Source organism: Scyliorhinus canicula, chromosome 6, assembly GCF_902713615.1.
Source record: "Scyliorhinus canicula chromosome 6, sScyCan1.1, whole genome shotgun sequence".
Lineage (NCBI taxonomy): Eukaryota > Metazoa > Chordata > Chondrichthyes > Carcharhiniformes > Scyliorhinidae > Scyliorhinus > Scyliorhinus canicula.
In genome coordinates this window covers 84187894-84204701 of record NC_052151.1, presented here as the reverse complement: position 1 = coordinate 84204701, position 16808 = coordinate 84187894, and the positions used below count along the sequence as shown (strand labels likewise).

At 43.3% G+C, this 16808-nt stretch overlaps 1 protein-coding gene across 1 annotated transcript; it reads left to right on the top strand.

The window, feature by feature from the left end:
* The first annotated feature begins 1121 nt into the window (after nt 1-1121).
* gja10b (gap junction protein alpha 10 b) lies at nt 1122-16499 on the top strand. Its single transcript, XM_038799592.1, has 3 exons — nt 1122-2160; nt 10851-11395; nt 16138-16499. The coding sequence occupies exons 1-3, from the start codon at nt 1239-1241 to the stop codon at nt 16174-16176; spliced, it is 1506 nt and encodes a 501-aa protein (XP_038655520.1). The 5' UTR covers nt 1122-1238; the 3' UTR covers nt 16177-16499.
* Nucleotides 16500-16808: the final 309 nt, after the last annotated feature.

Here is a 16808-nt window from a genome sequence, read left to right as displayed (position 1 = left end):
TTAGCACTGTTGCATCACCGGGTTATGGTCCCGGGTTTGATTCCCGGCTTGGGTCACTGTCTGTGCGGAGTCTGTGTGTTCCCTGTTTCTGTGTGGGTTTCCTCCGGGTGCTCCGGTTTCCTCACAAAGTCCCGAAAAGACGCGCTGTTAGGTAATTTGGACATTCTGAACTCTCCCTCTGTGTATCTGAACAGGCGCCGGAGTGTGGCGACTTGGGGCTTGTCACAGTAACTTCATTGCAGTGTTAATGTAAACCTACTTGTGACACTAATGAAGATTATTATTATCAATGTTGTTAGGATATCAAGGCCTTCTTAGGTTGGAGAGGTTGGATGATGAGATTTAGTACTGAATTTAGGAATGGTACTAAACTTGGTTATATGAAGAAACCGGAGAAGCTGGGTTGATTGGCCTTACAGCAGAGAAGGTTAAGAGGAAATTTGATAAAGGTTTTCAAAATCATAAATAATTTTGATGGAACAAGTAACCAGGAGCCTTTTTTCTTCCACTAGCAGGAGTCTTGTTAACCACAGAACCACATGAAGCCTCAGGAAATCCTTTTTTTAGACATAATGGCTGGAATTCTCTGGCCGCTGCGATTTATTTTTCCAACCAGCAGCACACCTGTACTCACAGGTTTCCTGCCAGCAGTGGGGGGGGGGGGCGGGGGGCTTCGATAGGAAATCCCATTGACAGGCGACGGGAGTAGAGACTCCCACTGCTGTCGTGAAATACACAGTTGGAAGAGCGGGGAATCCAGCCCAATTTTTTTATGATCTGGTGTACCCTGCATGAAAGGGTGGCAGATTCAATGCTAACATTCAAGACAGTTTGGTAAATACTTGAAGGGAAACAATTAAACTTTAATGACGAAAAAACAGGGGACAGTGATTAATTGGATAGTTCTACCAAAAATGATTAAAATGAATAACCTCCTCCTGTGTTGCACCATTTAATAATAATAGCTGACAAAAATTGAAGTACAGAGCTTTTAATAAACAGTTTATTGAAATAGTTCACTTTCCAATTGTTCAGTGTTCACTGGGGGATGGGTCGCACATATTGTGTACAGTATTGACCCGAACCCAAAGGATCGATTGGCAAATAAATGCTGAGAGCAAGTAATAAGGACAGGCAGAGAGAACAACATTGAGCACTGGGGTGGCTAGATAGGATTCTGTGGTGGAAAGGTTGACGTGTTTGCTGTTTTCAAAGTGAGAAGAAATGAGGTTGTGAAGATGGGTGATTGGAATTTACTGGGAAGCATTTTGGAAGAGGTGCATGTTCACTCAACGATCATGGGAAAGATCTGGTTGACAATCCTATTCATTTTCAGGATGCTGGTTCTTGGCGTAGCTGCTGAAGATGTTTGGGATGATGAACAAGCTGAATTCATTTGCAACACAGAGCAACCAGGTTGCAGGAACGTCTGCTACGACCAGGCCTTCCCCATTTCTCTCATTAGGTACTGGGTCTTACAGATCATCTTTGTGTCTTCGCCATCCTTGGTTTACATGGGTCACGCACTCTACCGGCTGAGGGCACTCGAGAAAGAAAGGCAGAGGAAGAAAGCTCATATCCGAGCCGAACTGGAAGAAAATGAGCTGATGATAGAAGAGCACAAAAGGTTGGAAAAAGAACTGAGAAAGTTGGAGGAGCAGCGCAAGGTGAATAAGGCACCTCTCCAAGGTACACTTTTACGCACTTACGTCCTCCAGATACTGATCAGATTGACGATGGAGATTGGTTTCATGGTAGGTCAATATCTCCTGTACGGATTTCGACTTGATCCTCTCTACAAGTGCCTGCGATCGCCCTGCCCCAATACTGTGGATTGTTTCGTTTCGAGGCCCACAGAAAAGACCATTTTCATCCTCTTCATGCTCAGCATAGCCGCATCCTCTTTGTTTTTGAATGTACTTGAAATCATTCACTTAGGAATCAGAAAGATCAAACAGGGGCTTTTCCTGGAGTCAGAGCTCAGCATCTACAAACCGAACTGGACTTCTGTGGTGCCGCAAGTTTGCATTCTGGCCAATTCCTCACCTCACGAACTTGTCCCAATGACCCTGAGTGGTTATAAGCTTTTACCAGAACAGCAAGGGAATGCTGGAAACTTCCCTATCTTGCTGACTCCGACATCGCTCAGTATAGTTCAAGGTGAGGCCTGTATTAGAGCAGAGAAGCATAGACAAAACTTTTTATTTCTGCTGCAAGAAATATTCAGATGCAAGGAATGGCCTTTTTTTTTACACTTGATATTTACAAGTTAAAAAATAAAAAGTTAAGTTGACTAAGTGCCGTCAGTTGGAGCAATCTGAGTATTCAGTCAGATACAAAAACAAGTCTGACAGCATCTGATGAGCCAGATGGGGACTAACATTTTGAGTCCAGATTACTCTTTGGGGCCCGTACTGCGCTGTAATGTTCTATGTTCTATGTAAAGCTGGAGAAAACAGGAAACTGGGTCAGGTTTGGACTGTTGTGGGGGGAGGGGGGATTGGATAGGTGGACATTGACAAAGATGTTGTGGACAGAAAGACAGGGAATGTAAATGGAATGATCAAAGCTATGAAGGGTACTGATAGTGGCACAATAAGAGATTAGACTGTGTTAATGGCAGAAAAAAGGTAAGCAGCGTAAGGAACAGGGAACAGATGGCCCAAGTGAGGTAGGGTGGGGTGTGGGGAGGGGGACAATGGTGAGAGGAAAACAGATCAATGGAAAAAATGTAAATAAATTGATAGAAATAAAAATGGGGTGAAGGTGGAGGAGCGAGTTCACTGTCTGAAGTTTTTGAACGCTATGTTAAGTCCGGAAGGCTGTAATTTTCCAAATGGAAGATGAGGTGCTGTTCCTTCAGTTTACATTGGGCTTCACTTGGAACATTGCAACAGGCCACGGACAGATATGTGGACATGAGAGCAGGACGGTGAGCTGAAATGGCAAGCGACAGGAAGGTCTGGGTCCTGCTTGCGGATCAACTGGAAGTGTTCTGCAAAGTAGTCACCCAGTTTGGTTTAGTCTCTCCAATGTGGAGAAGACAGCATTGGGAGCAATAAATGCAATAGACCAGATTGAAGGAGGTGCACATGAAGCACTGCCTCAGTTGAAAGAGTGTTTAGGTTTTTGCATGTGAGCAGACAGAGGTAAAGAGGCAGGTGTTGCACATTCATCGATTGCATGGGAAGGTGCTGTGGGAGGAGTGGGAGGTGTTGGGATGATGGATGAGTGGACCCAAGTATCCCAGAGGTAAAGGTCCCTGTGAAATGCTGACACAGGAGTGAGGGGAAGATGTGTTTAGTGGTGGCATCATGCTGGTGTTGGTGGAACTGGCAGATGGTGATTCTTTGAATGCAAAGGCTGGTGGGGTGAAAATTGAGGAAAAGGAGAACCCTATCCTGGCTTTGGGAGAGAGGAGATGGGGTGAGAGCAGAGATGCGGGAGATGGGTCGGAGCAGTTGAGAGCCCTGTCGACCTTAGTGCACGGGAACCCACAATTAAGGAAGACGGAAGACATGTCAGCAGCACTGTTTTGTAAAATGGCATCAGCGAAACAAATGTGGCGAAGGTGAAGGAACTAGGATGGCGTCCTTACAGGATGTGGGATGTGAAGAGCTGTAGTTGAGGTAGCTGTGGGAGTCGGTGTATCCATTACGTATCCATTACCGGCTCGCCATATTATAGTATTCTGATGGATAACTACCTCCATTCCTCATTTTATTCACTAATGAAATTGCAATTCACCACATCTGGATTTCCAATTGATCATGTGTATTGGGCAGTGTTCTGGATAAAACTAGATTGAAGAAAGGAAAGTTCATTACTCTATAGAACCTCCTGCTAAATGAGATTCATGGTAAAGCTCATACTAGAAGGGTGCCTAACCACCAAATAGTCAGCACATGCACCAGAAAAAGAGGAGGTGGGAAAATTAGCAGTAAAATATCGAGGTTTGGAAAAAATATATAGTAAGAGTTTAAATAAGACACTTAAATGAGGAATGAGTTAACAAAATAAGCATTGGTGCTATAGAATGTGCAACTGGGGAACTTGTAATGAAAAGTAGGGTTATGCCGGATGAGTTAAACAGGTATTTTGCATTGGCCTGCCCTATAGAGGACACAGGTAACATCCCAGAAATAGCTGTAAATCAGGAAATGGAAGTGAGGGAGGAAGTTAGGAAAATTACAATCACCAGGGAAGTGGTAATGAATGAATTGTTGAGTCTGCAGGCTGACAAATCTCCTGGTGGGGATTGGCTTCCTCCTGAGATCTTAAAATAAATGACTTGTGAGATAGTTGATGCATTGGTTTTAATTTTCCAAAGTTCCCTGGAAGGTTCGATTAGATTGGAAGATAGCAAAGGAAGGGAGACAAAGCAGGAAATCACAGGCCAGTTAGCCTAACATTTGTCAAAGGGAAATTGTTAAAAGCCTTTATTGAAGATGTTATAGAAGTACACTTGGAAAAATGAAAGGTAATCAGGCAGAGTTAACATGGTTTTATGAAAGGGAAATCATGTATAACCAAATTATTAGAGTTCTTTGAGTCACATGTGTTGTGGAGAAAGGAAAGCTGGTGGGTGTACTATACTGAGATTTCCAGAAGGCTTTTGATAAGGTGTCACACCAAAGGTTACTGCATAAAATAAAAGCTCTTGGTGTAACATATTGGCATGGATTGATGACTGGCTGGCTAACAGGAAACATTGTTTGCATTAATGGATCTTTTTCTAGTTGACAGGATGTAATGAGTGGTATACCACTGTGATCAGTGCTGTTTTCTCAGCTTTTTACAATTTATACTGCGACCCCTGGTTCTGGACATAACCACCATCGAGAACATCTTCCCTGCATTTACCCTGTCTAGTCCTGTTAGAATTTTGTAAGTCTCAATGAGATCCCCCCTCATTCTTCTGTACTCCAATCAGAACAGTCCCTCCTCATATGACAGTCTGCCATTCCTGGAATCAGTCTGGTAATCTACACTCCTTCAAGAGCAAGAACACCCTTCCTCAGAAAAAGAGACCAAAACTGCACACAATAGTCTATGTGTGGCCTCACCAAGGCCCTGTATAATTGCAACAACACATCCCTGCTCCTGTACTCGAAACCTCTCGCAATGAAGGCAACATACCATTAGCCTTCTTTACCGCCTGCTGAATCTGCATGCTTATCTTCAGCGACTGGTGCACAAGGACACCAAGGTCCCACTGCACACTTCCCTCTGCTAATTTACAACTGTTCAGGTAGTAATCTGCCTTCCTGTTTTTGCTTCCAAAGTGAATAACCACACACTTATTCAAATTATACTGCATCTGCCATTGATTTGCCCATTCACTCAACCTTTCCAGATCTTGCTGTAGGATCTCTTCATCCTCGTCACAGTTCACCCTCCCACCCAACTTGGTATCATCAGCAAACTCTGAGATGTTTCATTTTGTTCCCTCATCCATTAATATATATTGTGAATAGTTGGGGGTCCTAGCACCGATTTCTGTGGCACTCCACTAGTTACTGCCTGCCAATTTGAAAAGAACCCATTAACTCCTACTCTTTGTTTCCTCTCTGCCAACCAGTTTTCTATCCACCTCAATACACTCCTCCAATCCCATCTGCTTTAATCTTGCACAATAATCTCTTCTGTGGGACCTTGTCAAACGCCTTCTGAAAGTCCAAATATACCATATATATACCACATCAACTGGCTCCCCCTTGTCAACTGTACTAGTTACATTTTCAAAGAATTCCAACAGATTTGTCAAGCATGATTTCCCCTTCATAAATCCATGCTGACTCTGACTGATCCTGCCACTGCTTTCTAAATGTTCCGCTATAAAGCCCTTGATAATGGATTCAAGAATGTTCCCCACTACCGATGTTAGGCTTACTGATCTATAAGTCCCTGCTTTCTCTCTACCTCCCTTTTTGAATATTGGAGTGACATTAACTACCCTCCAATCTGCAGGGACTGTTTCAGAGTCTATAGAATCCCGGAAGATGACCACCAATACATCCACTATTTCCAGAGCCACTTCCTTAAACACTCTGGGATGCAGACTATCAGGCCCTGGGGATTTATCTGCCTTCAATCCCACCAATTTTCCCAGCACTATTTGTCTACCAATATTGATCACCCTCAGTTCTTCCCTCTCACTAAACCTTTCATTCTACAACATTTCTGATATCTGATTTGTGTCCTCTTTTGTGAAGACAGAACCAAAGTATGTATTCAATTGCTCAGCCATTTCTTTGTCCCTTATTATACATTCCCCTGTTTCTGCCTTTACGGGGCCTACATTTGTCATTACCAATCTCTTTCTCCTCACATAGGTGCAGAGGGATCTGGGAATCCTAGTGCATGAATCACAAATACCTGGTACACTGGTACAGCAAGTATTTAGGAACGCTAATAGAATGTTATAATTTGTGAGAGGAATTTATTACAAAAGTGGGAGGTTATGCTTCAGTTGTAAAGGACATTGGTGAGATCACATCTGGAGTACTATGTACAGTATTGGTCTCCTTATTTAAGAAGATATGCATAAGTATTAGAAGTTGTTCAGAGAAGATTTAGCAGACTAACACTAGAAATAGGCTCTGGCCTTATGACTAGAGTTTAGAAAAGTAAGAGGTAAATTTATCAAAACATTTAATATCGAAACAATATTGATGGTTCAGAGACTGTTTCCTCTTGTCGGAGAACTTGGGGTCACTTTTTAAAAATAAAGGGTCGCTCACTTCAGACAGAGATGAAGAGAAATATTTTCTCTTGGAGGGTTGTGAGTTTCCGGGACTATCTTCCTGAACAATATTTTTAAGGCAAAGCTAGAGAGATTCTTGATTAATGAGGGGGTGAAATCAGGGGTAGGCAAGAATGTGGGGTTGAAGATACATGCATGTCAGTCATGATCTTTCTAAATGGCAGAGCAGGCATGAGGGGCCAAATGAAGGGGGGGCAGCACGCTGGCCCAGTGGTGAGCACTGCTGCCTCATGAAGCTGAGGACCCGGGTTGGATCCCAGCCCTGCGTCACTATTCGTGTGGAGTTTACACATTATCCCCGTGTTTGCATGGGTTTCGCCCCCACAACCCAAAGATGTGCAGGGTAGGTGGATTTGCCACACTAAATTGCCCCTTAATTGGAAAAACAGAATTGGGTACTCTAAATTTATGAAAAAAAGAGGGGCCAATTGGCATTCTCCTGCTCCTCATTTGTATGTTCATATGTATGTGAATCCTGTTGATTGGTACTGCACTTACACTTCAAACATTAGTGAACAAATTTTAATGCCAAAATATTATGATATATGTTTTCACCATTGCTAGATTTAAATGTAAAAAATATTCATTCGTGAGATCCTATTAAAAATCATATCATAATATGGATAGCACTGTTGCTTCACAACACCAGGGACCTGGGTTTGATTCCCGGCTTGGGGCACTGTCTGTGTGGAGTCTGCACGTTCTCCCTGTGTCTGCTTGGGTTTCCTCTGGGTGCTCTAGTTTCCTCCCACAAGTCCCAAAAGGCACTCTTGATCGGTGAATCAGACATTCTGAAGTCCCTCAGTGTACCCTGAACAGGCGCCGGAGTGTGGCGACTCGTGGTTTTTCACAGTAACTTCATGGCAGTGTTAATGTAAGCCTGCTTGTGACACTAATAAAGATTATTATAGGGGCTGCATGGTAGCACAGTGGTTAGTACTGTTGCTTCACAGCGCCAGGGACCTGGATTCAATTCCTGGCCTGGGTCACTAACTGTGAGGAGTCTGCACATTCTCCCCGTATCTGCGTGGGTTTCCTCCGGGCACTCCAGTTCCCTCCCATAAGTCCCGAAAGATTGGCTTGTTCGGTGAATTGGACATTCTGAACTCTCTCTCTGTGCACCTGAACAGGCGCCGGAGTGTGGCGACTGGAGGATTTTCACAGTAACTTCATTGCAGCGTTAATGTAAGCTTACTTGTGACACTAATAAAGATTATTATTGATAAAGATTATTATTAGTCATTTGTTATTCTGTATTCAGTCAGTTTATTTGTCAATATTTCACAAAAAAGCTATGCCCAACAAATGGAATCAAGTCAGGTTAAACTCACTGTGGGGACGCTTCTAGAAACAATAATTCGGGACATTAATCATCACTTGTCGCAGTTCTGGTTATTTAAGGAAGGCCAACATGGCTTTATTGAGGAAAAATCACATTTTACTAACTTGCTTGAGTGTTTTGATGAGGTAGCAGTGAGGGCTGATGAGTGTAATGCTGTTGTGGTGTACATGAACTGCCAAAATACATTTGATAAAACGCTGCACAACAGACTTGTGAGCAGGGTTATAACTCATGGAATAAATTGAACAGTAGAGACATGGATAAGAAATTGGCTAAGTGACAGGAAATAGACAGTTAATGAATGTTGATTGGACTGGGGGAAGGTTTGTCGTGGACTCCTGCAGTGGTCAGTATTAGAAATGTGAAGTGATTCATTCTGGTATGAAACAATGCAGAAACATAATATAAAATAAAGAGTACAATTCAAAATAATAATAATCTTTATTAGTGTCACAAGTAGGCTTGCATTAACACTGCAATGAAGTTACTGTGAAAATCCCCTAGTCACCACATTCTGGCACCTGTTTGGGTACACAGAGGGAGAATTTAGAATGTCCAAATTACCTAACAGCACGTCTTTCGGGACTTGTGGGACGAAACCGGAGAGAGTACAGAAACAAAAGGACCGAGTAATAAATCGTAAAAGTGGTAAGACAAGTTGGGAGAGCGGTTAATAAATCATACAGCATCATAGGCTTTATTAATAGCGGCACATAATGTAAAAGCAAGGAAGTTATGTTACTAGTGACAATAAGTGATTTTCATTTCATTTCAACCTGGATAATGCGTTGATTTGGTCTCGACGAGAGTATTGTGTCCAGCGCTGGAGGCAACAGTTTAGGAAAGATATGAAGGCAATAGAGAGTGCAGAAATGATTCACAAAATGGTTCCAGGGAAACCTTAGTACCAACTTTTCCAATATACCTACTAACTGTTTTACTCAGAGAAGAGAAGGTTGAGAGGAGATTTTATTCAAAAATCATGAAGATTCTGGACAACATAGACAGGAAAAGGAAAAAACTGTTCCATTGATGAAGGGATCAAGGACAAAAACACACGCATTTAAGGTATTTAGACAAAGAAGCAATCGGGACATGAGGAAAAACGCTTTCATGGGATGAGTGGTTGGGTTTTGGAATGCACTGCCTAGAAGTATGGTGGAGGCAGGATAAGTTGAGGCATTTAAGAGGGAATTGGGTTATTATCTGAAAATTAATAACGTACAGGGCTAAGGGGAGAAGACTGGGGAGTGGCACTCGGCAAATTGCTCTTTTGGAGAGCCAGCACAGACACATTTCAAATGGCCTTTTTTAGTGCGCTAGCCATTCTGTGATATCATCTCCATCTTCAGCTATGGAAGCAAAAGTTTTCCAATTAAGTGATGAACCAACTTAATTTTTTGGATCTTCTCTTACTGAAATTGCATTGCAAATTCATGAAACAGCATTTCACAACAAATTATAAACTAAAGAAAATATAGTTAAAAATGAATGTAAAAATCCTGACAGTATGATGGCACAGTGGTTAGCACTGCTGCCTCACAACACGAGTGACGCGGGTTGAATTCCGGCCTTGGGTGACTGTGTGAAGTTTGCACATTCTCCCCATGTCTGTGTGGGTTTCTTCCCTATTCTCCAGTTTCCTCCCAGAGTCCAAAGATGTATAGGTTAGGTAGATTGGCCATGTTAAATTGCCCTTATTGTGGCATGGTAGCACAGTGGTTAGCACTGTTACCTCACAGCTCCATGGTCCCAGGTTCGATTCCCGGCTTGGGTCACTGTCTGCACCGTGCGGAGTTCTCCCCGTGTCTGCGTGGGTTTCCTCCGGGTGCTCCGGTTTCCTCCCACAGTCCAAATTAGTGCAAATTAGGTGGATTAGCAATGCTAAATTGCCCTTTGTGCCCAAAAAGGTTAGATGGGATTACTGGGTTATGGGGATAGGGTGGAGGTGTGTGCTTAAGTGGGATGCTCTTTCCAAGGGCTGGTGTAGACTCGATGGGCTGAATGAACTCCTGCACTGTAACTTCTATGATTCTAGTGTCCAGGGATGTGCAGGTTAAGTGTGGTTACGGAGTTGCAGGGATAGGGTGGGAGCCTGGTTAGGGTGCTCTTTCAGAGGGTTGGGTGCATACGCAATAAGCCAAATGGCCTCCTTCTGCACTCTCGAGATTCTATGCATCTAAACTGGCCATATAATTCGAGTGTGGAAATCACAAGAAAGGAAAATTGCCTCCCCCCCCCCCCCCCCCCCCCCCCCACCACCACCACCACCACCGCCACCACCAGTATATTCGGCCCTGGACTGATAAATGCAATTTGAAATAAAGAGAGCAATTGAGACTTTTTTGCTTGAAAAATTACCAAATGGACTAATGATTTGAATTAAACCACTTCAAATTAAGAGTAGATATTATTGTAAAAAAAAATTGATAGCTTGCCATTTCTATGCTTCCAACATTTGATCTTTTCAGTATTTACAGCATCAAATGAAGTTGGAGTGATCTATTTGTTTTCAGCATTAGTGCTTTACTTGCAGGTTTGCATGAACTTTGAATAAAATGCTACAACAGATTAACTGGCATGCAAGCAGAATAGAGTCACTACATTGCTTCATGTAATTGTACCATTCTTGTCTACATACATACATATCAAATAGAGAGTATTTTTAATACATTGCATGCAAGCAAATGCATTTTAACTTAACTCAAATAAATGGCTAACATTTTTGGTTATGATTTTAAGAACCAACCGATGAGGCTGGAAGAGACTATTCAATGGATCCATTACAAGATCTGGAGCAATACACAAGACAGTATCTTGATGAGCATGTTGTCCAGCATTCCAATCAAATGAAACACTCCCATCAAACTTTAGAAATTCAGAACCAGGTATCTAGTGGTGCGAATGTCTATAAAAAGCCCCAACAGAATGACATTGGTTCAAAAACCAGTCATAGCATTCATAATGGATTGGAACAAACTAAACTAACAACGTACCCTTCAAATCAAATGGAAATCTCAGTCTCAACCCATAATACGCTCCGTAAACAGAGCCGAGTTAGTTCTTACAAAGACTATCAAGAATCTGCTGATGCTCAAGAATGTGGTCAGCTTTCCACTATGAGGAAGATTAGCTGCACTGGGTCTAAATCAAAAATGATTTCTGAAAGTGCATTGGCCAGCAGACCTGGAAGTCCAGATTCCACAAATGTCTCCAGTTCTGAGTCAAAGTATAAAGAAGAGAGGTCACCTGTTACCCATACTTCTTCAGGACGTAGACTGTCAATGGTAAGTATAACTGTCGTGACTACCTCGAAAAAGGCTTTGAGATGCTGTTTGAATATTAGGATAGATTACTGAATGCATTGCCTCGCAGAAGTGTAGCACCACCTCTCTGAAAATTCTGGGCAGTGACCTACCCTTCCATGGCTCCATTGCCATATGCAACAAAACCCCTGGGTCCAATGACAGACAGTTTGAGAAATACCTGAATCAGGTATAGAACAATTTAAAATACTAATTGGGGTCCTATGACATACAAAGGCCAATCTGATGGTCATTTCTGAACTGCTCTGGTCTGAACAGGTAACTCAGCTAAAGAAGATCCCAATAGTATGTTCCATCTTATTTTGGTGGATCAAGAATGTAATGTTATTATAAACACTGGGGATATTCCTCTCTAAATTAATAAAAGTAACCATGGGACTGGAGACACTAGCCGCATCAAAAGAGGTTTACCACATGCAGAAACTTGTCAAGATCCTTTTGAATGCAAGCAGGGAATCCACATTCACTTGACCTGCTGTCAATTTATTCGGAGTTCGATGATTCTCTGTGGAACCAATTACTGGCATCTAACATAGTCCAATGTTTTTGTAACATATGTATAATCAAGAGTGAGCAACACTATTATGGGTTCATCTAATGCCTCCAACTGGATGAGTACCCACCCTTTACTTGCTTCCAGAGTGATAAGGTGGGGGGGGGGGGGGGGGCTCTGCACTGTCTGAGTGTCGCCCCACAGCTGGTCTTTCTGGGCAATTCTTCAGAACAAAGAGACAGCCTCCAAGAACTGTTCAAAAGAGAAAGTACTTCAGGGTTAATAGACCTCTGTAGAGGTATATAAATAAACACCAATTATCCTTTTAAAATTGCGTGTACCTGTCAATCAAGAGGCTTGTAAAAGGCAATGGATCCCAAAATTGAATGTAAACAATGCAATGTTTTTAGGCTTCTAAGCATGCACTGGGGCTTGGAAAAGTTAAAGGACAGGAAATTGATTGATAAAAACACTGCAAAGATTTCCACCACATTAAAGGGAAGACGTTCATGTTCGTCTTACAGATAATTGATATTGACATGCTGTGAGATTCTAACACACCAGAAGGAAGACTTTAAACTGAAAATTAACATGCTGAAAGGTAGTTTAATGAAGACTAGCCAAACGACAACCATTCCAGGAAAGAACCCCGTTCCCCCCCACCGCTTGAGTCCCACCAGCCCAGCACAAGCCTCTCCGACCTGCACCTCCCCTGAAGAACCCCCCCCCCCCCCCCCTCCTTGGCACCCTGGAGGCACAGGTAAAGAGGGTGCTCAATCACTTGCCCCCCCCCCCCCCCAACTCGGAGTGTAAGGAGACAGGTCCCTGCTTATCAGGACTTCCACCAATTAACGCCAACGTGACTCCTTGCAGGGGGGTGCTGGAGAATCCCAGGAGCCGGTGAATCGGGTTTCCTACCTGATAATTACATTTTGATGAATGTAAATGGCTATTAGCATGCTCTCACCTGCTGTGTGAGAACCTCACCGGGGCCGGTGGGGAGGGCCGGGAGACTCGCAATGGGTTGAGGCCTGGCGAGAAATCTGTTTTTGCCCTCACACCCAATTCAGTGGGTCATCACGATTCATACCTTTGGCTAGTGGCTCTGGAGAATCCCTCCCAAAAATATAGAATGCAGTTCCTGAGATAATTATGAATTATAATTATTTAAGAAAGAATTTTAACGATCTACTTAAGAAAAAAAATGGCATTTATTATTCGTTAATAGTACAATAAAATTTCACCTTGCATTTGCATGTGTTGCACGTGTTGGAATAAATTTACATTTCCCATGTGCTATTTTACTACAAGGCCGGAATTCTCCATCAGGTAGGCGGGATTCTCCGGTCACGCTGCAGTAAATGGAGGGCGGGATTTTCCGATTGTCGATGCCAAAATCGCATTCGGCGATTGGCCAGAGAATCTCTTTTGACGACGAAATTAAATGAAAATGAATGAAATGAAAATCGCTTATTGTCACAAGTAGGCTTCAATTAAGTTACTGTGAAAAGCCCCTACTTGCCACATTCCGGCGCCTGTTTGGGGAGGCTGGTACAGGAATGGGGCGGCACTGTTATCCGGATGCTCCGTCCCCTCCAAAACGACATCGGTGTATGCCGCAGGGCGTTGGGATGACCTCAGGATGTCACCTGAAGGCCCTCCCCCGATTCTCCGCCCCCGCAGGGCCAACTACTCGTTGGCATGGATCACATGTGGTCTGAGGTTTTGTCAACCTCGCGTGGCGGCTGCGGACAGTGCCCAGCGCCGCCACAGTCGGTGAAGGGGAGAGCCGTTCGCTGGTTGGGAGGGGCCTTCAGCGGTGGCTGGGGGGACTGGTGGGAGGTGGTCCAGGGGTGGCAAGGGGGGGCTGGTTTAGCTCACAAGGCTAAATCGCTGGCTTATAAAGCAGACCAAGCAGGCCAGCAGCACGGTTCGATTCCCGTACCAGCCTCCCCGGACAGGCGCCGGAATGTGGCGACTAGGGGCTTTTCACAGTAACTTCATTGAAGCCTACTCGTGACAATAAGCGATTTTCATTTCATTTTCATTTTCATTTCATTTTTCATACTGGGGGGCACTATCTGGCAGGCTGGGTCCGGACGCAGGCAGCACCATGTTGTATGACAGGACCGCTGCAGGACACAGCCGTGTACATGCGCAGCCACGGACCTGGCAATTCTCCATCTGTATCTGCAGGCAAATCCAGACTCTTTAATGGTGCGGCTGCCCGCCCCTCACTGCCGGAGCATCGGTGTACGGGCAGCAATGATGTTTCGGTCGTAATACTAGACACATGCTCCAGACAGAGCATCAAAATCGGAGAATCCAGCCCGGAGTTTTTTGACTGGGCACCAAATTCTCCATCCTTGCTGATGATGGGGCAAACTGGGACTGGAGAATCCTGGCCTAAACCTTTTAAAAAAAATTTAGAGTACCCAGTTCATTTTTTCAATTAAGCGGCAATTTAGCATGGTCAATCACCTAACCTGCACATCTTTGGATTGTGGGGGCGAAACCCACACAAACACGGGAAGAATGTGCAAACTCCCCATGAACAGTGACCCAGAGCCGCAATCGAAAGTGAGACCTCGGCGCCGTGAGACAGCAGTGCTACCCACTGCGCTACCGTGCTGCCCCTCCGGCCTAAACATTTAATCACCTTTTGGAGGTGGGAGTTCAACAGCGAAGTGAGGCTTCTGTTCAGGCCCTGTTTCCCCTTCAATATATCTGAACATCTTTTTCACTTCAAATGTTGGGGGTAAAGGATACTGACAAACAAACCTACACGTTAGGCAAGATACAAAATTGGGATTGAAAATGATGATGGTAAGACAAAATAGTAGTGACTGTCTAGTTGAATATTCAAGAAGCCTCATTTATAACTAATGAGGTCCATGGCTAAATAGAAATTTTAGTTGGATGTTTTTAAGATAATTGGCAAAAGAACCAGAAAGCAGATGAAGAGAAATTACGATGCCCAATGAATGGTTATGATCTGAAATGCACTGCCTAAAAGATTTGTAGAAACAGATTGAATAGTAAGTTTTGAAAAGGAATTGGATATATCTCAAAAAGGGGGGAAAATGCAGTGAAATGGGACTAACTGGATAACCAAATGAATAACTCTCAGTTCTAAGACATCACTGCAAGAATTCCTCAGGGGAGTGTCCTTAGCTCAACAATCTTCAGCTACTTCACCAATGACCTCCCCTTCACCATAAGGTCAGAAGTGAGAATGTTCATTGATTTTACAATGGGCAGTCCCATTCAGGAATCCTCAGATACTAAAGCAACCATGCCCAAAGTGGGCAATACCTGGACAATATCAGGCTTGGGCTGACGAGTGCCAAGTAACATTCACTTCACACAACTGCCAAATAATGATCAGCTCCTACAAGGGAGAATCTTACCATCTCTCTTTGACCTTCAATGGTATTCCCCACCAGAAACTGAACTGGACTAGCCATATAAATACTGTGGCTACAAGATCAGGTCGGGGTTGGAAATTCTGAGACGAGTAACCCACTTCTTAACCTTCCAAAGACTGTTCATCATCGACAAGGCATAAGTCTAATGGAATACTTTCCACTTGCCTGGATGAGTGCAGTTCCAACAACACTCAAGGAGCTCAACACCATCCAGGACAAAGCAGCCACTTCGTCTGTACCTCAATCACCAACTTAAATATTTACTCCTTCCACCACTCATATACAGTGGCAGCAGAGGGTACTATATACAACATGCATTGCAGCAACTTTCCAAGGCCTCTTTGACAAATTTCCCAAACCTGTGACCTCTACCACCAAGGACAAGGGCAGTAAAGCATGGGGGGTCTCCAATTTCTCGTCCACGTCACACACCATACACACATAAATCTATATCACCGCTCCTTCACTGTCGTAGGATTAAAATTCTGGCATTCTCTTCCCAACAGCACTGCACTACACTACATGGACTGGAGTGGTTCAAGAAGACTGCACATCAACAGCTTCTCAAGGATAATTAGGGATGAGCAACAAATGATGGCTTAGCCAGGGACGCCCACATACCGGGAAAGAATTTTTTAAAATTCAAAGAGCCAATGGTACAATGGGCAACAGATCCTCCTCCAGCGCTGGTCCAACTATATCATTCTATTAGATCTCTTCTTAAATTTATTGAAATACGTGGTGAAATGCATTCTTTACTTTTAGATTTTTTTCTCTTTCAGAGCATGCTTCTAGAACTTTCTTCCATCATGAAAAAGTGAGATGATTCAACCCATGAGATGTTAGTTGTAATTTACAATTGCACCAGAGGCCTCTAGAAAACCAAGTTCCAGAGTAAAGCAACAGAAAATAAATTTTCCATGTCCCAAATACTGAAGCTTTCATGATAATTTCTTATTATTGCAGATTTGCTTAGTTTCTAATATTTAAGCTACTTTGTGAGATCCATACATACCATTTGCTTGTTTTTAGCGCTCTGCAAAGTAGAACAATCTACTTTATAAGTCTGTATACTGATGTGACTTTCAAATTGCTTGAGGTACTTTTATAAGAAACCTCAAAATAAAAATTGGCAAATATAGTCAGTTTTATCGTTTTTAATGTTTAGTCAGTGCCTCATTTATTATAAGATATACTTCCTATTCCCAATGTTAAGAATTGAGGAAGGTTAAGATTAGAGAATGAAATTGGGACAAAATAAAATAATGATATGGGATTGATCAGTGCAGTTATTTGAAGGGGTGTTTGATATGCAAATTAGCCAGTGGCAGTCCGCATGGGGTTGCCAAATGCCATCCCCCCTCATTCACTGCCCCCTAATGCCATGTCCTCTTCAGGCCCCACCACTTTAGACTCCACCACTTGGCAGTTCCCCCTGGCAGTGTCTGGGTGC

Coding starts and splice junctions, on each gene's coding strand:
- gja10b (XM_038799592.1), top strand. CDS start 1,239: ATGGGTGATTGGAATTTACTGGGAAGCATTTTGGAAGAGGTGCATGTT. Junction 2,161..10,850: donor ATCGCTCAGTATAGTTCAAG/GTGAGGCCTGTA, acceptor TATGATTTTAAG/AACCAACCGATGAGGCTGGA. Junction 11,396..16,137: donor CAGGACGTAGACTGTCAATG/GTAAGTATAACT, acceptor TTTCTCTTTCAG/AGCATGCTTCTAGAACTTTC.